This window comes from Drosophila teissieri, chromosome 3R (assembly GCF_016746235.2).
Source record: "Drosophila teissieri strain GT53w chromosome 3R, Prin_Dtei_1.1, whole genome shotgun sequence".
Taxonomy (NCBI): domain Eukaryota; kingdom Metazoa; phylum Arthropoda; class Insecta; order Diptera; family Drosophilidae; genus Drosophila; species Drosophila teissieri.
Window position 1 is genome coordinate 30,256,385 of NC_053032.1, and position 23,861 is coordinate 30,280,245.

General features: G+C 43.7%; 5 protein-coding genes and 2 non-coding genes across 8 annotated transcripts; 3 read left to right on the forward strand and 4 right to left on the reverse strand.

The window, feature by feature from the left end:
* Nucleotides 1-2,845: 2,845 nt before the first annotated feature.
* Nucleotides 2,846-3,329, reverse strand: LOC122621768. The gene is made up of 3 exons (XM_043799745.1): nt 3,235-3,329; nt 3,115-3,177; nt 2,846-3,054 (listed from the first exon to the last, which is right to left on the reverse strand). Exons 1-3 carry the CDS (start codon nt 3,319-3,321, stop codon nt 2,890-2,892), a joined length of 315 nt encoding a protein of 104 aa, XP_043655680.1. The 5' UTR covers nt 3,322-3,329; the 3' UTR covers nt 2,846-2,889.
* Nucleotides 3,330-5,963: 2,634 nt separating this feature from the next.
* On the reverse strand, nt 5,964-11,829 carry LOC122618951. Its single transcript, XM_043795546.1, has 7 exons — nt 11,708-11,829; nt 10,592-11,189; nt 9,125-9,707; nt 7,509-8,040; nt 7,293-7,389; nt 6,932-7,230; nt 5,964-6,518 (listed from the first exon to the last, which is right to left on the reverse strand). Exons 1-7 carry the CDS (start codon nt 11,766-11,768, stop codon nt 6,163-6,165), a joined length of 2,526 nt encoding a protein of 841 aa, XP_043651481.1. The 5' UTR covers nt 11,769-11,829; the 3' UTR covers nt 5,964-6,162.
* A 1,259-nt stretch (nt 11,830-13,088) lies between these two features.
* On the reverse strand, nt 13,089-13,168 carry Trnal-uag. The gene has a single exon. It is a non-coding gene; the product is annotated as a tRNA-Leu (tRNA).
* Nucleotides 13,169-13,888: 720 nt separating this feature from the next.
* On the reverse strand, nt 13,889-13,968 carry Trnal-uag. Its single transcript has one exon. It is a non-coding gene; the product is annotated as a tRNA-Leu (tRNA).
* A 604-nt stretch (nt 13,969-14,572) lies between these two features.
* Nucleotides 14,573-15,994, forward strand: LOC122621298. 2 transcript variants are annotated; one of them, XM_043799123.1, is made up of 3 exons: nt 14,573-15,095; nt 15,161-15,208; nt 15,565-15,994. In XM_043799123.1, exons 1-3 carry the CDS (start codon nt 14,877-14,879, stop codon nt 15,868-15,870), a joined length of 573 nt encoding a protein of 190 aa, XP_043655058.1. In that variant the 5' UTR covers nt 14,573-14,876; the 3' UTR covers nt 15,871-15,994. The 2 variants fall into 2 exon arrangements, with proteins under 2 accessions (XP_043655058.1, XP_043655057.1); XM_043799122.1 differs by lacking the exons at nt 14,573-15,095; nt 15,161-15,208 and adding an exon at nt 15,353-15,507 and having other exon boundaries at nt 15,565-15,992.
* Nucleotides 15,995-16,386: 392 nt separating this feature from the next.
* On the forward strand, nt 16,387-18,840 carry LOC122620644 (circumsporozoite protein). Its single transcript, XM_043798216.1, has 6 exons — nt 16,387-16,512; nt 16,568-16,678; nt 16,739-16,876; nt 16,938-16,997; nt 17,070-17,367; nt 18,056-18,840. The coding sequence occupies exons 1-6, from the start codon at nt 16,387-16,389 to the stop codon at nt 18,787-18,789; spliced, it is 1,467 nt and encodes a 488-aa protein (XP_043654151.1). The 3' UTR covers nt 18,790-18,840.
* Nucleotides 18,841-19,184: 344 nt separating this feature from the next.
* LOC122621463 lies at nt 19,185-20,135 on the forward strand. Its single transcript, XM_043799318.1, has 6 exons — nt 19,185-19,445; nt 19,502-19,609; nt 19,676-19,735; nt 19,813-19,845; nt 19,907-19,993; nt 20,056-20,135. The coding sequence occupies exons 1-6, from the start codon at nt 19,212-19,214 to the stop codon at nt 20,074-20,076; spliced, it is 543 nt and encodes a 180-aa protein (XP_043655253.1). The 5' UTR covers nt 19,185-19,211; the 3' UTR covers nt 20,077-20,135.
* The last annotated feature ends 3,726 nt before the right edge of the window (nt 20,136-23,861 follow it).

Genomic DNA, 23,861 nt, shown 5'->3' on the forward strand with positions numbered 1-23,861 from the left:
ATACCTCAATTTAGTCCAACATTTGTTTAATTGGAATGCTCTTGAGGTCTCAATGGGATTCGGAATTAGGTTTGCATACAAGCATATCACGCTATTATGTTGGTTCATATGAAGATATATTCCCAGTAAGAGTCCTTTCACTTAAGGATATATTTTAATACTACAGCATGGCTGCTTCTTGTATTGATATATTTGAAATGAAATACAATTTTATCTTCAGATACATTTTAAAGATACATTTTAATGCCACAGCATGGCTGCTTCTTGTATTGATATATGCCGAATGTAATAAAATTGTACCTTCAAGTACCCTAAATATTTTACCCTAAGCTGAACTGTTTCGTCCTCATTGTTCTCCCCTCGAGATCTCTACTCTTTGCTCCTCCTCCTTCCGCTCAATTAAACATTTGAATGCAATTTGGAGAATCCTTCCGTCCCGCGGCATTTCTCCCGACCAAACAACAAAAGACAAATCATTGCTATTAATTCCGCACTCGCGGAATGTTTCATTACCAGTTACGAGCGGCACTTTCGGTTACTCCATATGTGTGCCTTCTTTTGTAAGGATACGGATGCATAAGGATTTCATTTCGCATCTGGAGATGGAGTTGGATTGGGAGTTGGAGTTGGGAGTTGGAGTTGGGTGCTCTGCTTACTTTTCATTTGGCTGCCCTGCCTTATTACGCCCATTCATATGCAAATCGCTGGACTGTAACACACGCACAACAACAATAAGGTCGTCGTGAAAGAAAGTCGGGGAGAAAGTCACCGGAGATGGAAAGCGCGCTGGAATGGGAAAGGCGCTGGAAGGAGGCTGCTGCCATTGTGCGGCGTTCGCCAAGAGCGATTAAAAGAAAACCTTGCCAGACACTCGAAAAAGAGTATTTCCACTTCAGTTAGTCAATTTTTCTAGAAATAACTTTCTACAATTTATTTTAAGATTTTCTAGAAGGTAAGACATTTTATTGATCTACTGAAGCTTGTTGCAGCTTGATCTAAAAGGTAATATTGAAGCTTCTTTCTACTCAGAACCTAAGATAAGAAAACTGTAAAATGTGTTCAATATCTCCTCAAATGAAGTTGTAACACAACTTTTTCTTGAGTGCATGCTCTGCATAGCAGGCTGTACTGAAAAGCATCTTTAAGAAGTCCGCGGAGCAGGGGACTTTACCTTCACCTTGTAACCCAAAAATGCTCAGGGTTGTTGGTGTTTGATGTATTACCCGAATGCGCTCCTCTCCCACTTCACCCCTGAATGCCCGGCGAAATCGCTTTACGGGGTTGGTCCGCACTGTCAGTGCTGTACTGTACCTTCGTCCTCCAGCATCCCATACAAAATACACCATATACCATACAACATACAGCATATCCCATATCAAATTTAAACGAATCGCTTCCGCTTAACGCGACTGCCCGGAGTTAGGGTTATGTGCATTATAATTTTCCAACATCAATTCGAAATCCAAATTGTATCGTTTCCATTTCCCCGCTTACCCATTTTCCGTGATTATTGTTTTGCATTTCCTTTGTTTGGCGAAACAATTAATGTTATTTGCATAGTTTGGTGGGTTGCCCAAATGTTTTTGGGATCTGGGTTTGGGTTTTTTGGATTTAAAGGACCAAGGTCCGCATGTGGTCCAATTTGAAACGTTTTGTATCTGAAGTCCCGCCTGCGGCACTCCAACCTTTCTCCAGCCTCGTTAACTGGTCTTTTTTGGCTTTTGTGCGACGCGGCTATCAAATTGTATTTGACTTTCCAAATCTGCCGAAAGTGGAGGGAGGAGGGTAGGGTAGTGTGGAAAGTGTCTGACTGACAGGCTCAAGAGGTCCTTTTTGCCCAATTTCCCGCATTATCTCGAGTGCTGCGTGCTAATGTGCAAAAACTGTCCATGTTGAGCAACTTCAACATTCGCAAAAACCGAATTTGCAGGGGAAAAGCCACTCGAGAGCTTGAGAAACTTGCAAGTGTTTTTGCTTACTTATTTATTTCCCTGCCCAAGTGACACGCATTTGTCATCTCCCGCGGTACAGTCCCGAACATGCTCGTAAGGCCACACCACCCCATCCGCTCGCCCAACTGACAGTCACATATGTCGCTGTTTGTTCAGCAAAATGTCCTTGGGGCGGAGGTTTGTTTGCTCGGCGGCTGGAAAGTTCAATTAGAAAAATGAGAAATGTTACAAAATGCTTGTAATTAAGTTTCGCTCTTTCGTATGCAAATGCGCCGCCCTTTGTGTAATTGGCATTAAATATTCCCTCATTGCCCCCGAGCTTTGACCTGCCACCTGACCTAGTGTGCCACATAACAAAGGCGCCTGCTTTAAAATGGAATTTAAATTGAAATCATAATTGCAGGCAATCAACCAACTTGTGAAAAGCGAATTTTCCAGGAAGGAAACGGTGCGACAGCACGAATGTCTGCTTGATTTTGCAATAACCTTCTGTTTGTGTCTGCAATTCGCCAACAGCTTGTTGCTAATTTTTAATAAACATTGAACGCGCGTTCAAGTGCCTGATTTTCGCGAGGGTTGCCACAGGCCTATGCAAATTTCCTCACAACCATTTTCCCATAATGCGAAAGTCATCACGTGCGTGATTATTGCTGTATAGGAAGAGGAAAAAAACAAATGCTGGTGATTATTATCGCCAGACAGTTTTCCCATTACGAGGCGATTATGAAGGAGCCTGTGAGTCTGGACGCGAATTTTATTTATTCTTAATTTGCTGGCCACGTGCGTGGGATGACTTCACTGTAGTTCAGCTGAGTACAGTCGCGTCCCGCGCATATTGCATATTGCATATTTACGGGGATGTAGGTCTACATTTTGTGTAAAAACTACTGGTACTTTAGCTTTACAACTATAGTTAAGATTATAAAAGTATCTTTATTTAAGCTATATTTATTTTATGTGTAGAATATTTAGGCTTGTGTGTAGTTCGGTGTTTTCTGCGACGACTAGTTGTTACTCTACTTCGCTGGTTCATCCGAGTTCTGCCCAAGTGATCAGTTCCTATGCGTCCACCCAAACTCGATCTATTCAAACGCGTTTTGTTCTAAATTATAAAAGCTATACTATATTATCAGGATTATGAACAGACTCAATACAATTTTACCTGCAGTGAAGTGTTTGTGCAGAGCAAAATGTCACTAAGGTGAACCTTGGTGGTTGTGTTTTCCTAAAAAGAGACTTAATTACTTAATTATGTTACTTAATTATATGGAAGCAGACTAACCTCCTTGATCTCCACATCCCGTCCCTCAATCAGCAGCAAAGTGCATAAATAATATATTAATACGCCCAGCAGCAGATAGCTTTTCATGGCGACCGATTTACTTGAATTGCAGTTTACGAATGGCTGGTAATGAGGCAACTTAAAGTACGCATTTTCGAGTAATCGAGAATGCAATTCAGATTGCAGTACCACGACTACTACAAACTACGACTGTATTCAAATTCTATTCATTCATCTCATGAGCGGCATTATTCTGATAGGCAGCGAGTGCTGCTCTCTGCGGACAATCCATTAACTAATGAAAGCGATCCGGATACTTTGCCATTTTTATTTCCATTCATTTATGTGCACACTCGCATTTCCCTCTTTTTTCGCATTTTAATTTCATTGAGTTTATACAACAATTTGGCCCAAATGCTGGCACTTACCCTTGCAAATTTCCCGAATTTCGTGAATTTCGTAAATTTCGTGGGTTTTGAGGGCTTGAGGATTCGAGGGGGTGTAGAGCACCCTTGTGCTCATGCAAAAATTGAAAAGGACACAGGATATGTGTCCTGAGACGCACTTGGCATTGGCATTTAATGGCATGTCAACGTCTGTGTGGCACGTTGGCATTTATTGATACGAAGCTCAGTTAACAAGTCGATAAAGTTTTATAGTCGAGGGTCTCAGCTGCCGTTAAATGGACATGGAAATGGAAATGCAATTGCCAGTTTTTCTATGAGAGGGGCGAAAAAAAAAACAAAGCATCGGAAAATGCTTGTACCTGGAAAAACCCCTTCTTCATTGCCATATGGCTAATTTTATAGCTTGCCTTCTAATTTCCCACTCTTAACAACAGAAAAAAAAAAAACAACAAACTTTTCACAAAGCGCAGCCCAATGCAATTATCAAACTTCTGAGGGGTTGGCTCGTTGGTAAATTGATTAGAAGACTTTTCCGCTCGCTTTTCCCACTGCTTTGTACTTTCTCGCAGGACTCGGCAGGACCTCCTGCTAAAGTAGCTCAAATTGAGTTTATAATTGGCCGGTGGGCGTGGCCATAACCGAATTACTCCGCCCACTTGGCCATTCAATGTTCCTGCGGTCGCCAGTTGGCCGCTGTTTTGATTGAAGCGGCTCTACAGATGTGCAGCATACTAATAGGTTTTAAAAATTTAGAAATTCAATGTTTCATTCAGCTGAATACAGCACAAGTGACTTTAAGTATCCCCAAGTACTTTATACTTTGAATCTCGGGAGGAAACTGAATGAAAACGCAAAAAGTCATCGTGCAAGTGCAGATACAAATACTATCTGAAAATGAATGAATGAATGAAGTACAAAGAAGGCGTATTGAGTGATTGGGTCAGGGTTAAAAGAAAAACAACCTATTTAGAACATATTTATTCCACAAGTGAAAGCATTATTTAAAACAGTTGTAAGTAATTATGTTGGGGCCACAATGCGGTTCATTTAGAGTTTAAGGAACCATTAAGGTTGTTATCACTGACACTGAAACCCGGTTATCATTTCACCCAGTTTCGCGAAAATCGCCGCTTTTCAATGTCACTCATGTTTGCCAATTCCCAAATCGAAATCTATTTGGTGTGAGTTTGTAGTTTGTAGTTTGCGAGTGGGTATTTGGGTATATGGGTGTATGTGGTTCAAGGTTAACAGAAATCGCCAAAAAGCCGATAATGAGCTGCACAAGCATATGTATGAATGTATGAATGTATAAATGTATGAATGGATGTATGATTGTATGAATGGATGGATGGATGGATGGATGGCGCCCCAAAGTCTTGGATCTGGTTTTGGAGCAGGTGGTCGTCGGTCGTCGCCAGCTGATAAACATCATGAATATTAATGCACACATCATAATCACCGGTTGGGGGCACTAAATCAAATGCAGCCCATCGAAGAGTCAAGTTCACTTTCACTCCACCATGACGCACACACTCGCGATGAGTGTGTCTCATCGAGCTCTCTGCTCGGATCATCATTCGCGTTTTGGCCAATTTTGGTCAGTGGCCCACTGGCACTTGGCGCTTGGCAGTTGACAGTTGGCAGTTGGCCACAACACCTGCGCATCGCATACAAATGGCCAATGGAGCGCTCTTTTCTGGGCTTCTGGCTATTTTCGGATCCCAGGCAGGCCTGATGAATGGGCCTGGCATCGATTTGGCTGGCTTTTGGCTGACTTTTGGATGGCTTTGTTTTTGCTTTTGGCAGCCATTGCATCACCAGCGAGCTGACCATTTATTTTTTATGCTTTTTAAGCCACGTTTTGAGTGCACGCGAATGGCGGGTGAAAGCAAAGTGTGGCAATCAATGACGACATCAAGCCGCAGACCAAGTCCACTGCAGCGACGGGTTTGACCAGCTGCTCAGCCAGCTGTTATACAGCTGATAACGCAAAGACACTTAGAGAAATTTATGCATATTATAGATACATCTTGCAGCTACTTGAAGTTGAAGTTATAAACTGACTGGATTAACCACCAATTCTGATAACAAGTTCAATGAACTGCTTACATTTTCGAAAAGTAATGAATCACAAATTCAAGCTGCCACTTGCCACAGAAGTACATTATTTTTATAAACCTCTGAGCATGACTATTTCCCGGTAGTATAAGGTAGCAATTTCCCGGCTGAGTCAGCAGCGTTTCAATTAAACTCCACAGACGGGGTAAATATTCAGTAGTTTATTTAAATAGAAACATGTTTTTCAGACTTTTGTTAGCTCGCACTGGCACTCACATTCCGCACTCATTCCATTCACACACACGCTTAACCAAATAGTTGATGGCTGTTGTTAGTTGATAATTAGCAAAATATGTACAAATAAGGTATAAGGAGGTAAACAGATCTGAATCCGAATACCAACCACCCACTTCAATTAGGCGCCAATTGTTCTTCCCCCAAAAAATGTGAAAGAAATCTGACGTCAAGGCAACATTGACTGCGTCAATTTCCGCTGCTGCACAACGCTGTCGATCCAGTCCGTGTACTCGGCCACGTTAGTGTAAACCGCCGGCTTTCCGGCCATGCCGCACTGCGTGAATCCGTAGCTGACCACGCCGTAGGCCATCCACCGCGAGTGCTGGCGATCGAAGTACATCAGCGGTCCGCCGGAGTCGCCGGCACACGTGTCCTTGGCGGACTCGCCGCCGGCGCAGATCTGCTTGGGACCCAGGCGCACTCCGTAGCCGTCCAGGATCTTGGTGCAGTTCTCGTTGGAGACGTACGGGATGCGCAGCTTCAGCTTGATGGGACTGTGGATGTTGATGAAGTACTTGTTGACTGCAATAAAATGAATCATATGTTGTAATAAAGACGAAGGTATCGTTATCAATGATGGGATTGTGGATGTGGATGAAGTACTACTTGTTGACTGCCATAAAGTGAATCACATGTTGTTTAAATACGAAGTTATCGCTATCAATGATATGTAAGGCTGTACAATATTTATTTTTGGTGAAAAGGTGAATTTTCCGCAGACAGTTTATAAACACCAGACTGTCGTGCTGAATGAACGCAGTAAACAGAAACTAATGGGGAAGTACCTTGTTTCGGTTTTCAAAAACTTCCACTAACAACATGCTTATTGACATTAAACAAGCAGACTTTCATAACAGAAAAGGAGAACCTATCATTGCCTCAAGAAGTTAAGATACAAAGATAGTGCTTCCAATATCTGGATACCATATACTCACATAAATCCGTGCGTCCCCAGCCGGAAACGGAGAACATCTGGCCCTCGGCCAAAGTGACCGGCTCGGATTTGCTGGGCAAGCAGATGGGCATTACGAAATGAGTAAAAGATACTGCATGTTTGAGACGTATAATGGCGATGTCGTTGTACTTGTAGTTGGAGAACTCCTTGTACTCCGGATGCACATGGATCTTGTCGTAGGCGATATCCAAGGCGGCGTCCGCGCAGCTCAAATAATTCGGCTCCTCGATGCAGTCGGGTTCCGTTTTCACGTTGAATTCGCCCAAACGCACATGCTTTCTATTTTTAAGAGAAAGGTTCTATAATATATTTAAACCTATATTTGTGTAGATGCTACTCACAATCCTTGGCGATCACGAACGCCCTCGCCTTGAACACAATGGGCAGCTGTGAGGATATGACGATCGTCTATGAGAGCGCCACTGCAGCCATACTCATCTAAGAAGATTAAGTGAAATGGATGAGAACCATGTGCATACATCATTCTCAAATAGTTGAAACCAGCTTTTGAGCTTGTAAAAATGACTAATAATTTTGTAATATTTATTTGGACTCACTTGAGTTGTAAACCAGCAGTGCCAGCCAGGGAAACTCATCAAGTTCGGCGATTTCGCCGCCGTAAATTCTATTAGTCACTTGCTTGCCGCACTCATGCAGCAAATTGAATCCCGAACTCGGCTCCACCGTTTGAATCCGTCGCTTGAGTTTCTTGCGCTTGAAACGAGCGGTCACATCCAGAAATCTTCGGTACTCGAACTTGGAGAACTGCAGCACGGGAAAGAGGTAATCCTGGCCATTTGCCGGGCAGCAAACGAGGGAGTCGTAGGAACGCTGCGCCTCCGAGACTTGCTGCTCCACCGCAGCATCGCACTGCACCTTCTTCAGGAAGTTGACCTTCTCCGCCGGCAAGTTGGTGGCATTGCGCACCTGCAGATACGCCTTGCACCTGCTGACCTCCATGCAAACGCCCCGCTTCGTCTCATTGGGAATGTCGCACTCCTGCAGGACTTCGCCGGCGGCCAGGAAGCGGTGGAAACAGCCGAGGAGTAGCCATAGTCGCAGAACCGAGCCGAGCATAGGTAACAGTATCTATATATCAATATATCTAAATCCAAATCCAAATCCAAATCCGAACGTCTGGCAAGAAGAAGCGGCGGCAAAGGCTTACGAACCGAAACTGAATGGCAACGCAGTTGGTTTAAGCGTAGTGCCAAAAAGCGAAAAGCCGAAGACCCCGAAAAGTCGGAAGAGCCGAAGACCGACCCCCGTGTTTTCAGTCTTCAGTCTTCAGTCTCCGGTCTTCAGTCTTCACTCTTCACTCTACCAGCTGAAAGCTCCAACTCAGGTGTCAACAAATGAGACGCCCCCGCCCCACTTAGGCGGCGAAAAAACGAGTCCAAAAGTGCAGTAGTCGGCAGGCAGGTCGACGGATAGCGACAGCGATACCGATACCGATCGTCCGGCTGGTCCGGTTATAATATGTATATTATTGCATAACCCCCACTCAGCTGGCCAGCTGGTTTCACTTTCGTTCAAGGCGAGAGTCCGACTCTTGTGCTGGCCAAAGCTTCGCCTGGCCAAGATTGCCCACTTTTAGGCGGCGACGGCTTTTCGACAAAGCTCTGCCAATTGTTTATTTTTGTTTTGGCCAAAGTCCACGTACACGGCTCAAAACGAAGCACACCTGCTCGAGAAACCGGAAGTTTTCTTGTGGTTTTCTGCCGCCAATTAAAGCGCGGTGGCAATGTCATTTGGACCGCGATTGTTGAAGCCGTCGCCTTCAGCTGGGAAATCCAAAGGTTTTCGCCGCAGGTCAGTCACCTGCTTGGGGTGTTATAAACATAAAACGCTGCAAGCTACTAAACTGATATTAACTCATATTATGAAATTTATTCATAATATATGTACATACATATATTCGTTTATAAACCAAAGCAAAAAGGACTTCTCGTCACTTCCTGTACTTTCCCAAAGAAATAGTAAATAGATTCCTGAGATAAACCTTTCCCAATTCAGTCATTTGCAAGCCATTCAGTTATAAAACTTGTATTTGCATTAATAAATATTTAAGTCTACTAAAATCTAGGTTAGTTACTACACTAAGCTAAGAGTGCTAAAGATCACAATTTTCGTTTTGAACATTCGGTGAGAACCACAAAACCTAAGCCCTCACATTCTGCCTGATCCAGATGTCATAGGCAGCCACATTCGTGTAGACGCCGGGCCAATCCTTCAGGCCGCACTTGTAGCCGAAGGACACGATGCCCTCCAGCACCCAGGAGTCGTCGCGGAATCGCATCAGCGGTCCGCCGGAGTCGCCGTCGCAGCTGTCCTGCCGGAACTGACCGCCGGCACAGAGCTGAGTGGCCTCCACGTTCACCTTGATCTGCGCGAATCTCTGCCTGCACTTGGCGGGCTCCACGTAGTTGACCGCCACCTTCTGCTTCACCGCACTGCGGTTCATCTTCAGAGTACGACCCCAACCGGCGACGGTGAACTGCTGGCCGGATTGCCTGGACTCGGGGCCCACCGACGAGGGCAGGCAAATGGGTTGGATGTTGTCCGAGTAGCGGACGTTGCGCTCCAGGCGAATGAGACCGATGTCGTGCACCTGATTGGAGGCCTTTTCGCTGTATCTTTCGTGAAACCGGATCTCCTCGATGCCCAGACGCTGGACCTCCGGCGAGCAAGTGCCTCCATTTGGAGGACAGTCCACCGCGGTGCGAGTGTCATGCTCGCCCAGTCGCACAGAGGCACTGAAACCAAAGGAGAAACAAGCCGAAAACAATTAATGAGCATTTAAGCCATTAAGCACTAGAATTAAACCGCTAATTGCTGCGCGGGCAACGGCGAATCGAGAGCGCAGCGAATTGAGAACCCGAACGAACGCCCGGGTTTTGTGAATCATCACAACAAGTTAACAAGCGGCAAAGCACACTCTAATTAATATTCTTGAATATATATATACGAACTTTGCCAGGTCCAAGCCTGGGGATCCCTTTGGCCTCGTTAGCCAGTTGACTTAGCCGGAGATCTAAGCCCGTTTCGCGGAATTGTCGGACAAACAAGCGTGAATAAGCCAGACTTTCGCCCAGCCCGAGAAACTGGATTGGAGAGTAGATCTAACTAAGCATTTGTAAATCCAAAACTTGATTCACCTGGCGCCCATTCATGAATCCAGATCTATAGTAAATCCCCTAGTGCTCAAGTCACAAACATCAACAATCAGCTATTAAACCTGAGTATTTGGGTTCTTTTAGCGAAACCAATATAATGTTCAAAGTTAATTAGTAAGTTTTCCATGATACTTGATGCTTTAATACTTTTAGAGATGCACAAAGCAGATGAGGAGAAAAATCCCCTTTCTTTGACTTTGGAAAGTCTGGATGAACTTGTGGTTAGAATCTCTGGAAACTTTGCGAAAAGAGAGATTTACATAATCTTGTGATATCTGAATATAAATAAAATCTTGCTTATCTTCTCTTTTTTTAACCACAAAAACCAATTAATTTTTAATTTGCTGAGCACAGGTGCCCTGACCTGCCTCTTTCTTAATAAAAAACCCCTGAATTCAGCAAAATGCAAGTCATTCTGATGAGCCAAAGACATACACTTATATATATACTTATTATATACTCACAGTGTTCCCACTTCCCGCTCGATCCTGCCAGTCAAACAGTGGGCCGCCGTGAGGACATATCGCTGATTGATGAGCGATCCTGCACAGGCGGTGGACAGGCCGTTTCCAGTTCGTCTGCGGTACTCCAGCAGCACCATCCAGGGAAACTCGTTCAGATCGGTGTCCTGGCCATCGTAGATCCGGTTCCTGATAGCCACGCCCCCGCAGGTGGGCGGCTGAGGCAGTAGGTTGGAGCCATCGCCAGTGGATGATTTCTGAACCGGAGTTCTGCTGGTGGCTGGCTGGTTGGCGAAGCTCCAGGGCCGCCTTTCTTGCCTGGGAAAGACGAAACTCTGGGGCCGCTCCTCCTCCCAGTCGCCGCCAAAGCCATCGTAGTCCGGAAAGTTGGGATTCTGGCGTTGCGTCCGCACATAGCCCGTGTCCTGGGTGCAGCAGACGTAGGGCTGATTGTTGCTGCCCCTGCCACAGGCCGAGGACTTGATGAAGCTCTTCTCCTGATCGGTCAACGTGGCCCGCTTCAGCACGGAGTAGAGCGTCTGACACTCGCTAATGAGCACACAAAGTCCAGGCGTTTGATTGGGATTCAGGCATCGCGAATCTGCAGAGGATATAGGTACATATGTATTAGCATTGCAATCAGGTTCTGCAGGGGATGCCCCTAAATGCACGCGCCACTTTTCTGACATTCTTGCGGTTCAGGCGATCTACACATTGATCATGACACACTCAAAGAAACATTAAGATACAAGACTCTGCATTGCATTAATTAAGATATTAATAACTTGAGCCTCGAAACGAGGGTTTGAACTGCTTTAATTTGAAACAGAAAACTAATATTAGAGTGAATAGAATACTAAGATACTAAGATAGAATACTAATGGTTTTATTCATGGATACAATCCAACATAAGAAATTATTAGCTAATCTCTTGGTCACAACTTCGAGTTAATTGGTAATTTTATTCTATTTTTGAAATGCACTTCTCGGGGAACTGCCCACTTTAGATTCTGGCGCGTGTACAGCTCGTGGAACCGGCTCAATTAGAAGTGCACTTGACTTCCTCGCACTTGTGCGTATTTTCCACGATTTGGGAATTTTTCCATGGCTAACACTCACACTGGGCTGTGGCCTCGTGGGCAATCAGAATGCAAAGAACTACCGCCGCGAACACTTTCATTTTGTTGCTAAATTAATCACTATATTTTTTGAAAATCACTTGCGAGTGGGTTCGTTTCCAGCTGACCCTATAAAACATACTGTGCGCTGCCTGGAGTTGCTCAGAGCTTTTTATAGCCGCAGCTTCAGCTTCGTGAAGCGAGATCACTCGATCGGTTCTCGATCGGAACTCTAGAGCGGGTTCGACAATCGAGTGCCACTGTTCTCTGTGCTGCGGTTTTATCTTTGAATCGAGTGGCTAGTGTTAGGCGATTTGTATCTTAGAGATGCGTGCCACTAGGTGACACCGCGGGTTTTCAGTTCCGAGTTTGTGCTTAGGAAAACCTCTTTTTTGGGTGCAACGAACTTGGGCAACGCAAGACCTCAAGTCAATGACGCTGGTCAGGAATTCCTCTACACGTCATAAATATTTGAGCAACAGGAAACGGTTCAAGACTATCAGCGTTACTCATACAATAGATATGTTCTATATAAGGTTTACTAAAATTGTGACAAATCCAAGGGCATCGCATATAATTAGGCACTTGCATCCCTCCAGGGGGTTTGCCCGTTTGTCATGCATCATCTGCAAGAGATGATATATATCAACTATGCCATGCAAAATCCACCGGCAGAACACACCTGTCATTCCCGGGAACGCCTGGTGATTTACCAGCTAACAAGGTGTCGTTTGCATCATATAGTATGTAAACCAGTTCCTAATGCGAAGAAGACTCTGAAAAATTTCCATAGGCAAAGGAAAAGATGAAAATACAAAACCCCAAGAAAAGAGAAATATTAATTGGCCATTAATATTACAACAAAGCAGAACAGACATTAATAGATTCTCGCCAGTTTATTTTTAAAATTAAAAGTTCTCTTTAAAAGATAAATCCATTAAGGTTCACTTTATCTGTTTCACCGCGTATCTTGTAAATGAGCTTATTGCGCACGAAACCCAATGTTTCAGTGGCCTATCTTTCCATAATAATCTTTGCGGTATTTAGGAGTCAGTTGGTGGCCGGAAGTAACCGCGGGATACATTTCGGACATTTGATACTTTTATCCATTTGATTTCAAACCCTTTAATTTCCTCGCATTTCCCCTGCCTTGCGGGTTGTTAAGGGGATCAACATGTTACCGCAAAAGGGTTGAGCGCCGACGGAAAGGAAAAGTTGAAAGGCAACACGCGGAAAATGTCAGCGGCAGATAAACGGAGTCTTTGTGTGCCGGAAAAGCAGGCCACGGGTTCAGCGGTCCCACTCCGTGAGGTCTAATTAGGCGTGGAATATGTAAGAAACGCAGCATCCTGCTGTTAAATGAGGAAAAAAAGAATTCAACATGACAGCGGTGGGATTCGAACCCACGCCCTTTCGGACTGGTGCCTAAAACCAGCGCCTTAGACCGCTCGGCCACGCTGCCTCGACGAGGCGCCAACCACCGTCTAGAAAATAAAAGGTTCTGAACAAAAAAATGTTCTTTTTTTATTCTAAAAATAGAACAATTGTATTTGAGTAATTACTCGCAGTAATTGTGTTTGTGACTAGTCTCACTTTTTCAACGCTAAATACCATAAACCACACTCGGATTTGTTTGGTGGTTTTAAAGTTTAGGTTTTGTGGTTGGTATTATGTCAAGTCTTAAGCTTAAAAAAAGGGGAACAGCAAATGACACAATTAATAACAATTACTTCTAAATAGTTCAGACTTAAAAGTGCCTTTAAATGGGCAATCTCTGCAAATATTTTGGCTGTGGTTTCGACAAAATATGTAAATGACTAACTACCTCACGGAATGCAAGCAATAGAAATACGTATTTTATTATTGTTTTGCTATACACAAAATAGTCAACCTAAATAGGAACATAATAAATTTCCCTATATGATTTATATGATTAATTAAGAATATATTCTGAATAAGGTTTTAGCACCTAGTAACGAAATATAACCAAGGCTAATCAAAATAATTTGTATAACAACTTGCCATTTAGCACTTTATTAGGTAAAAAACTTAAAGAAACGAAACCAAGACTGAAAAGCGTAAAAACACAGCTTTAATTGAATATTCTGAACAGAAATCCCAATAATTTAAAAGAAAAGCATCTGTAGATTTTTTCTTAATAATAAAAAAGAACAAAAAACTGTGACAGCGGTGGGATTCGAACCCACGCCCTTTCGGACTGGTGCCTAAAACCAGCGCCTTAGACCGCTCGGCCACGCTGCCTGTACTCGTACGGTGTCAAATGCGCACTTTCAATATAGCGAGCCTTGAAGTCGAGCGCACTACCATTGTTGGCATAATTTTGGGGTGGATTTTCATGCAGTGTTGCCGACACTCGTCTCAAAAAAGGTAGTTGGAAAAGTAGTGGCTGCAAGTACGGAAATTAACATAGTCAATTCATGGGCGTTGCTTAAAAAAGAACTTTCAATCACTTAGCATGTAAATCTAAATCGCTAAACATCGTAGGATTCAAATCTATAACCATTTGCGTATTTAGTGCAAGTAGTAAAATGTGCCAAAAGGCTATAACAAAGGCAAATACTTTACGAGCAACAACGCCAGCGAAGCGATTCTAATTCATTGACAAACGCATTTTGATTTTGCGATAATGGGAGTTGGGAATAGAACAGCGATACGGTCACCTTTGACTCGAACTTCCCCTGTTCCTTGCCATTGACCCCCTTCTGAGGTCATGAGGTCCTGAGATTGTTGCTCTGCGATTTAAGCATTTTGCATTTCTCGACTCTACCCCCATTTTTTATAGAGTGCGGTGGCAGAAGCTTCAGGTTTTATAGCCTTTTTATGTGCGCCATAGTTTCGCTTTCGCACTGGCCTTTTACGAGCGTTTTATAACTTGTTTACATTAGGCGAACACCACCCGAAATGTCACGTAACGGAAGTGCTGGGAATCATTTTATGCAAAAATCTATCAAATCGCTGGCGGGCTGCATAAAAAACGTCGTAAAGCGATGCCTTCATTTGGAACTACAGCAGCTGGATATTTGCCAGGGAGAATCCGATCCCGATCCGAGATTGGAGAAGTGCAACGAAGCGATTTCGCAAAGCGATTCCGTGGATAATTCGTGTATTAAGTGGATTGGATATCGACCAACTCGCGTTTAAAGCTTCCAATGGGCGGAATGAGGCAGGTGAGTCCATTGATGGGGATGGTGGCCCTGTTCCTGCTGATTGCTCCACAACCAGCACAATTTTTTGGGCAATCAGATGAATCACTTGAGACTGATAAGCTTGAGCACAGTGTCGAAGATGCAATGGAAAATATGCAGGCGCTCTTCGAATTCGGCAGCCCAATCACTGCAAAGGATTCCAGGCAAATCTCCAAGGCCTTCGTGAGTTCTAAATGTTTCCTTAAAAAATCGTAATCTATTATTCATTCTTTATCGTCTCTTTCCAGGAAAAGCTCGCTAATCATATTATAAAAAAAACCAATACCAAACCCAGAGTGCGTGGAAACTTTATCATTGTCTGAGATCACAATTTTATGAACGAACTTCTATTAAAAAAATTGTTTCATTGGGAGCACAATGTTTGGACTAACTTTTGTTAATAGAAATCGAAAAATAGGTGCATTTGAAAAACTAAATGATGTTAAGTGCAACGAATTGATTTTCCAGAAAATATGTTTTGAGACTTTCTTTACTTTAAAGCATTTCTAGAATGAAAGCCATATTGTTAATACCTCTAGCTCTTTTAGTCCCCTTTGCAAAGTTGTCAGTCGCAACAAAAACGGAGGAGGATCCTGTGAGCCATAAAGTCTGACAAGTGTAACATTAAACAACAATTCAATTCCATTTCTAGTCCAGTTCGGAAGACCAACTTGAAAAGGTTTTCCACATCAAACCAGCCGACAACGCCAATATTCGATTTTCCTACAGACTACCGAAAGGGAAAGTCCACACGACTTCAACTTCAACCGGCAAGAGAAAAAAGCAGCCTGAGTATTTCTTAAATTTCATTTTTAACAACTACCGAAATCCCAAGAAACCCCTGGATCGCAATACACTCGTCAAAAAACTGAAGACGCGACGCACTGGCAGGCGATTGCTGCCCAATGGAATGCCAAATCCTTATAGATACTTTCCGCTTAAGGGCGAAGATATGTAGATACTATACTTCACTATCTATTGATTTGCTTACTAACAAGCACACCGAAATGTTTACTCACTGATAATAAAAATAGCTTTTTAGTGCTTATTCATTCACAGAAAAAACCCAAATAAAACGATTTTGTTATAAACCTGATAAGAACGAGTTCTTAAGTCTTTTAAATAAATGGTAATCATAAGTTCTTATCAAAACAAGTTTACGATCGATATATTCTTGAACTTGAGCCCTCAAAGGGTGCTTAAATCATACATTTTAAGTGCATTAACTGTATTAACTAGATGTAATTAAAGCATAATTAGGGTATTTAATCAAATGCCGGACACCTTCACGATAAAAAACCAGACCTAGGAGACATCGAAAGTGTTATCTTACACTATTTGGGTACTTTTTCCTAGACTAGCGGAAATAATTGTCAATATGCAACAGTGTTTAAAATGGATCGATCACAGAAGTGGGTCTTAGATAGGAACTTTGAACCTTAGATAAAAGTGTTCAATTTTTCGTATATAAAGTATGGAAAACTCGCAATTATCTTTAGTTCGATATTCAAACATGAAAATAATAGTAGTCAGTCTTTTGTTGGTGATTTCCTTGGTGGCACAACACCAGGCCAGCGCAAAAAGCGTGGCCAATACCTTGGTAATTTGTAAAAAGGATAACTTTATAAGCATTTCTAAAGATTATACAACTTTAGGCCAACCAAATCGGTCAGGATGCCTCCATTTTCGGTAATGAATTGGGCCAAGAGGTCATTCAATATGGCCAAGAAGCCGCTAACAGCGGCTTGAAGTATGGAGAAGCAGCCGTAAGTACTTAAAAATCTGAGGAAAAGCTTTGCATATAGTAATATTCTTAATAAATGTAGGAAAATGCCTCATCTGGTTGGGAACTTGGAATGGATGGCAACATTTTCGGCCACGAATTGGGAGATGAGGGCGATTTGTTGGGTCAACAGGTATCCAATAGCGCCATTAACTTTGGACATCAAGTCTCCCAGGAAGCGGTAAGTCCAGGAAGTACAGAAGCATTTCAGAATTCTGCAAATGCTTTTCATTTCCTTACAGGAAGAGGCAGCCAGTGCAGAACTCAAAGCCTTGGCGAACCAGTCGGCCAATAAAACTAAGGTATAAAAAAAATTAAAATGACGATGAGTGCATGCACATTCAACAATCAAATGCTACTTTTGTGTTTCGCAGAAATCCGTCAGTAAGCGTGATGTCTCAAGTGCCAACGAGACTCCTTCGGTCACCTGTGCTTGCACCTGTTCCGATGATGGCGCCGCTTCCAAGCTGGGAAACAAGGTGGCAGAGTCGGCCGGAAAGGCAGCTCATGATGTGGCCAACGCTGCTGGAAATGTGGCCTCGAGTGTAGCTGGCGCCGCTGGCACCATTGCTCACGATGCCGCCGGTGCTGCATCTAGTGTTGCAAGTGCTGCTGGACACATCTTCCACGACGCTGGAAAGGTTGGCGGTGACATTGGAAATGCTGCTGGAAGTGCTGCTGGAGATGTTGCTCATGCTGCTGGAAATGCTGCTGGAGATGTTGCTCATGCTGCTGGAAATGCTGCTGGAGATGTTGCTCATGCTGCTGGAAATGTGGCCTCCAGTGTAGCTGGAGCTGCGCGACACATCTATCACGACGCTGGAAAGGTTGGAGGCGACATTGGAAAAGCTGCTGGAAACGCTGCTGGAAATGTGGCCTCGAGTGTAGCTGGCGCTGCTGGCACCATTGCACACGATGCGCGTGGCCTCAGTGTGCTGCTGGCACATTCCACGTGGAAAGGTTGGAGGTGACATTGGAAATGCTGCTGGAAACGCTGCTGGAGATGTTGCTCATGCTGCTGGAAATGTAGCCTCCAGTGTAGCTGGAGCTGCGCGACACATCTATCACGACGCTGGAAAGGTTGGAGGCGACATTGGAAAAGCTACTGGAAACGCTGCTGGAAATGTGGCCTCGAGTGTAGCTGGCGCTGCTGGCACCATTGCACACGATGCCGCCGGTGCTGCCTCTAGTGTTGCAAGTTCTGCTGGACACATTTTCCACGACGCTGGAAAGGTTGGAGGTGACATTGGAAATGCTGCTGGAAACGCTGCTGGAGATGTTGCTCATGCTGCTGGAAATGTAGCCTCCAGTGTAGCTGGAGCTGCGCGACACATCTATCACGACGCTGGAAAGGTTGGAGGCGACATTGGAAAAGCTGCTGGAAACGCTGCTGGAAATGTGGCCTCGAGTGTAGCTGGCGCTGCTGGCACCATTGCACACGATGCCGCCGGTGCTGCCTCTAGTGTTGCAAGTTCTGCTGGACACATTTTCCACGACGCTGGAAAGGTTGGAGGTGACATTGGAAATGCTGCTGGAAACGCTGCTGGAGATGTCGCTGGAAGTGCAGCAAATGCTGCGTCTAGTGTTGCAAATGCTGCTGGAAATGTCGCTGGCAGTGCAGCAAGTGCTGCTGGAGATGTGGCTAATGCTGCTGGAAATGTCGCTGGAAGTGCAGCAAATGCTGCTGGAGATGTTGCAAATGCTGCTGGAAACGTCGCTGGCAGTGCAGCAAATGCTGCTGGAGATGTCGCTAACGCTGCTGGAAATGTTGCTGGAGATGTGGCTAATGCTGCTGGAGATGTTGCTGGAAGTGCAGTAAATGCTGCTGGAGATGTTGCTAATGCAGCAGGCAATGTTGCTGGAGATGTTGCAAGTGCCGCTGGAAATGTCGCTGGCAGTGCAGCAAATGCTGCAGGCAATGTCGCTGGGGATGTTGCAAATGCTGCTGGAAATGTAGCTGGAGATGTTGCAAATGCTGCTGGAAATGTAGCTGGAGATGTTGCCAATGCTGCTGGAAATGTAGCTGGAGATGTTGCAAATGCCGCTGGAGATATTGCACATGATGCAAGCAACATTTTCCATTCCATATTTTAGAGTATCTCTCTACTTTTTACCCATTTATCCTAATAAATGAACGAGCAAATTAATGACCCATGCACTTGTCATATTTTAAGAGCTGGCTTTCTATAAAATCCCTTAACATTTCTTTTGGGACTTCTGAACGTTTACAGTCAATTTATTTTAGGACCTACTTGAGACTGTCGCCTATAGATTAAATAACATTATAGATACCGCAAGGAATACCCTGAAATTAAATCAAATGAGCGATCAATCAGAATCAAAACCCACCGCCAAACAGTTGGGAATCAAGAAGCACTCATGTGTGATTCGTTTTTATTGGCGGCGTCAAAGAAGCCGGTAACTCCCACATAAACAAATGATAAGAAATGCCTATAAATGCAGTGTTGCTAATAGAAGTGATTCAGTAATTCGCCGATATTACGAAAAGCAATAACATGCAGTCTCTTACAATTCTAACCCTTTTTGCCATCGTCCTGGGCGCCCAAAACGCTAGAGCTGGAACCCTCAGCTTTGGATCCCTGATGGGGGATGTGTCCCAAGTGGCCGTTGCTGGGGAGAAGGTCATCCATCAACTGGAGAACGCTGTGGCCAGCTCCCAATCGGATTTTGTGCAGCCCACCACCTTGAATGTTCTAAGTGACATGGGTAACGCCCTGGGAGATCTGGCTGTAATATACTACATATTTACTTTGAAACTTATATAAAATATTTATTATTCTTTTAGAACGCCATTACCAGTTTAAGAGTGGAGAACGATTATATGCAACCCGAGGCCACCAATCTTTTGGGCGATGTTCTGGGTGGCGTGGGCACTGGTCTTGGAGATCTGGCTGTAAGTTACAGAACTGAAAAGTCAGTGGAAAGTTTCCAGTCTAAGATTCTTTTTCAATTGTCATAGAATGCGATTACCAGTCTTAGTGTTCAGATGCAGAACGAACCGCAGGCTCGCAGTCTCTCGGTATGTTACATCTTCAAGCTTATTGTACTAAGTATGCTGTAGTTTATCAAATTAACTAAATATTCTTAAATTTTCAGTCCAATGGTGCTTCTATTATAGCTGAAGGCGGCGTAAGCTTTACCCAATGTCATGAATGCCACATAATTAATACTAATAATACTTAATTTCCAGGCCGTGAGTGCCAAGACTATAGCCGCTGCTGCCGATGCTGCTGCCCCCTATATAAAGCAGCTAAATGCTGGCCTAGGCGATCTGGCTGTAAGTGGTCCTCAAGAGCAGTTGCTAATCTGATGAGTAACGAATTGTATTACCCCTCGCAGAATGCCCTCACCAGCCTGTGAAGAACAAGAGGAACTCGGGAGCAGTTCAATTAACAAATAAATATTCAATCGCGCCAAGAGCTTAGTGAGTGCTTCTTTTGTGTACCAATTTGGGCAGAGTTCATCAACAAGTTGGGCATCAATTAGTGCTGGCTTGTTTTGAAATCCAAGGAGAGTAAACAAGGTCGGGTTCCAGAATCAAGAAATGCGTGCATCTGCTTCTAGCTCGATGTCCAAAGGGGGTTACACACATACATACATATATATACATAAGCACAGAATGGAAAAAGGGGTCAAATGATACGAGGTGAATCGAAGTCGGAACACGTGATTGCCAACAACATTAGGGGCTCAAGTTTCCAACAAAAAAAAAAAAAGTGGATAAAATCCATCAGTAGAAGGAGGAAGCGCCATGCACACATGCCGGTTTTTGAATCATTTTTATTATGACAAGTAGGTTGCCTTTGTTCCTCGAACCAAGCAGAAGAGAATTAGGTCATCTCGAGGGGACTTGGTGGGGGAGGGGAATCATAGGGGATATCGGGGTCCCTCAACTCCGGAAGACATTCCCTGCTCCTCGGGGTTCATGTGTTTCCCGAGGCCTGCTATTAAGTCGCTTTATCGAGCGGCAAATGCCTGTTTCTTCCTCCTCCGCTCGCTCACACACGATCCCAATCCCAATCGCAATCGCAGTTCCCCCCAAGGAAAAGTCGTGCCAGCCTGACCTGTAATTATGAAAATTAACAAACATTTTGGTAATTAATTTCGGCAACCCTTTTTGGTCGCCTCCCAGCTTTGTGGCACCCAGCACCCATAATCCCGCATCAATTAAAATGCACAGCCCGTAATCCCCACCCACAAAACCTGACTAGCCGATGTTCGTGCGAACACTGGATAAATATTACAATAGACACAAGCTGTGGACTGCAGCTATCGGCAAACGGGAACTACAAACACCCTTCAGAGCTCTCACTTGATATACTAATATTAACGAGTTTTGACCATGTGGAAATAATATGTTTATGATGTGTTTCAAAACAGCAAAATGTATAATTCTATTACCAAGCTCTAGCAAAACGTAAACGCCTATTGATTAAAGTGTATAAATATGATAATAGAAATCGTTTTCATTAATTTGAGACACATTCTGTCCATCAGTTGGCCGTCATTGTTTGGGCCATTAATTGGCGGTTTGACAGCTAGCCGAGTCCACGGATCGCAGTTACCAGTTGCGTGGGTGTGATTCGGTAATTGAATCGCATATATATATATATGTATATATAAATATATAGAGTGTATATACATATATGCAATGGATGGGGTAAGAAGAGGGGGGCAGGCAGGACTGGCAATTGTGCAAATCGAGTTGGCCCGCCAACCGGTTTCGGCCTGTTTCTATGTTAGTGGTCAAGGTCTAAGGAGCAGCGGACACTTGGACGGACGCGGACTCCACTGAGGAGCGGCTGTATAAATGCTACCAAAGCAGAATAAACAATAACAGCAGGCCAACAGAGAAGAGCAGCAAAAAAAGCCAGGCGAATGTTAAACCACAACGAGCCGAGAAAACAGAACCAAAAGGAGTCACGAGAATTGCATAAACAATGTATGTACAAAGACTGTCGGAGTTCGTACATAAATCGAGTTATATATAGCTGGGGTAGCAAGTCGACTAAAAGTAGCGAGGGTACCTCCGGTCGACACATTTCTCAAAATGGTACCTCTTTTTTAACGGACGCTCTCTTGAGCGGACAAGCTTTATAAGCGCATATAACTACTTCTACATTTTAAAATGATTCCTTTAATGAAATAACATAAATACATTTTACTATAGACTAAGTATTATTTACGATTACACTCTCAAGATCAAGAGTGAGCCACCCTGCTTTTCGAGGCAAGGGGCACGCACATGCATCATGCAACATGCAACAGCGGCGTGATTGCAATGCAGCGAAAAAAAGCTGGAAATGCATCGAAGTGGCATCTAAACAGGCATGTGTACGTGCCTCGTTAAAAAAAACTGCATTTACTCCCCGAGTCGAGTGCAATGGTGTTTGTGTGTCAAAAAGGGTTGCCAAACCACTTTTTTAGTGCAGAGTGCCTTATGTACACAATATACCCGCGCAAAGGAGAAATCCCTATAATGAACATTTTTCCAGCCGCAGAACTGGTTTTCGATTACGTCGTTGCAGCCTGTGTTCCTCCTGCCACTTTTCAACTTTGCCAGCGATGCGGAGAAGCCAAAGGTTGTCTTATCGCCACTTGACCAAAACCAGGAGTAAAGCCAAATCCCGGGTCTTTCGAAGGGAGATACGAATCAGGTATTTGCCCAGCTATCGATGCGCATCCACGATTCCGAAAATCCGAAAAACCAAGAACTAAAAACCCACTGCAGCCCTAAAAGCCACAATTTCAAGCTGTCAACTGTCACTCCCCGAAAAGCAAAATTATCAGACATTTGACTGTAATTTGGGATACTTAACACGCACATCAGCAACAGCTTCATTCAATTTAATTAATGCTTAGGCACACATAGAGCAGGAAACACTAAGAAAAAATGGCTGTCAGAACCAAATTTGATTTATAAAATAAATGGATTGTTTAAGTTCACAGATGTTCAAGTTCAAATGTAACAAAACTAAGCAAATGTTATTTGTTAGATCTTAATCCCTCTTTCCCAGTGTAGAGACAGCTATCAACACATGTCTAGGACCAAAGACTCGTATCAGTTTACAGTGTTTTCCCCGCCGCGGCAGCCGAAAAATACACACAAATTAAATTAAATGAAGTGGGTGTGAAAATGCTGCAGGTGGAAAAGGGGATGGGCGGTTGGTAATGTTGGGGGTGGGGGGCGTGGCACAAATGAAAGCCACACAGTGCAAACGTTAAACAACCGAAGTTTGCTGGTCAAAAGGAAACACGCTCAAGTGGTTTTCTGGCCACCAACAGACCCCAGATAGTATATACTATATACCCCCATATATTTGTTGGTCACCTGTATTTTGTGGTACCCTCGTGTCCGCCTGTTGATGGTGAATCTAGATAAGCAAATTGTTGCCGAAAAATAGAGGCACAAAGGAAGCGATTTGGACGTTTTAATGATGATAGAGCATGACACAGAATAAATGAAAATGAAGTGTGGACGAAAAAATTCATTTAAATTGCGCACAGTTGCGCACAGAACCCGTCAGCAAAAGTAACAGTTAGAGAAAAAGAGTTTTATGCCGGGAAAGTCGAGATGTGAGCCACACTCTTGATTAATGACTGCCAGGATTATTTTGGTTCATTTCGAAGATACTCAGCCGTAGTGACGGGCACAATTGTGCTCACCGGAAAAGTGAATGATTCCGCCAGGAAGCGAATCAACAAGCGGGATCTGTTGATTCTTTTCAATGAAATTAGCATACTTAGGGGCTTTTCAAGACTCCGAATACATTACACTTCTTACACAACCAACGAAGCATGACTTCAGTTGCACTAAAATCAATTTGGAACTTGGAAAAAGTCCTCCTTGAGCAAACCTGGCTGTTTAGTTTATATATAATATATATTTCTCTTTTTTTTCAGCTCCATCTGAAGAAATGCCATTAAGCGATCCCAAAATGATCCCTACACATGTCTTCACACAATTCAGACGGACACATGCATTTGCAGGCTGCTCCTGATGTTTGTCATAAACAAAGGTCTCGATAATTATGATAATTCTGTTTTTATGCTCCGCTTCTCGCAACTTTTTCTCGCTCGTCTGCCTGTCAAATTGTCGTTGTCATAAAAATATACATGTCCAAAAAATGAGAAAACCTCAAGTG

Bases quoted from the DNA above. Each gene is read 5' to 3' on its own strand.
- LOC122621768 (XM_043799745.1), bottom strand. From the start codon at position 3,321: ATGAAAAGCTATCTGCTGCTGGGCGTATTAATATATTATTTATGCACT. The intron at 3,178-3,234 runs GTTAGTCTGCTT...GTCTCTTTTTAG, and splicing joins GGGATGTGGAGATCAAGGAG to GAAAACACAACCACCAAGGT. The intron at 3,055-3,114 runs GTAAAATTGTAT...TTTATAATTTAG, and splicing joins GCACAAACACTTCACTGCAG to AACAAAACGCGTTTGAATAG.
- LOC122618951 (XM_043795546.1), bottom strand. From the start codon at position 11,768: ATGAAAGTGTTCGCGGCGGTAGTTCTTTGCATTCTGATTGCCCACGAG. The intron at 11,190-11,707 runs GTGAGTGTTAGC...TATCCTCTGCAG, and splicing joins CCACGAGGCCACAGCCCAGT to ATTCGCGATGCCTGAATCCC. The intron at 7,231-7,292 runs GTGAGTAGCATC...TCTTAAAAATAG, and splicing joins GTTCGTGATCGCCAAGGATT to AAAGCATGTGCGTTTGGGCG.
- LOC122621298 (XM_043799123.1), top strand. From the start codon at position 14,877: ATGGGCGGAATGAGGCAGGTGAGTCCATTGATGGGGATGGTGGCCCTG. The intron at 15,096-15,160 runs GTGAGTTCTAAA...GTCTCTTTCCAG, and splicing joins GGCAAATCTCCAAGGCCTTC to GAAAAGCTCGCTAATCATAT. The intron at 15,209-15,564 runs GTGCGTGGAAAC...TTCCATTTCTAG, and splicing joins AAACCAATACCAAACCCAGA to TCCAGTTCGGAAGACCAACT.
- LOC122620644 (XM_043798216.1), top strand. From the start codon at position 16,387: ATGGAAAACTCGCAATTATCTTTAGTTCGATATTCAAACATGAAAATA. The intron at 16,998-17,069 runs GTATAAAAAAAA...TGTGTTTCGCAG, and splicing joins AGTCGGCCAATAAAACTAAG to AAATCCGTCAGTAAGCGTGA. The intron at 17,368-18,055 runs GTGCTGCTGGAG...GAAAGGTTGGAG, and splicing joins CATTGGAAATGCTGCTGGAA to GCGACATTGGAAAAGCTGCT.
- LOC122621463 (XM_043799318.1), top strand. From the start codon at position 19,212: ATGCAGTCTCTTACAATTCTAACCCTTTTTGCCATCGTCCTGGGCGCC. The intron at 19,446-19,501 runs GTAATATACTAC...TTATTCTTTTAG, and splicing joins ACGCCCTGGGAGATCTGGCT to AACGCCATTACCAGTTTAAG. The intron at 19,610-19,675 runs GTAAGTTACAGA...CAATTGTCATAG, and splicing joins CTGGTCTTGGAGATCTGGCT to AATGCGATTACCAGTCTTAG.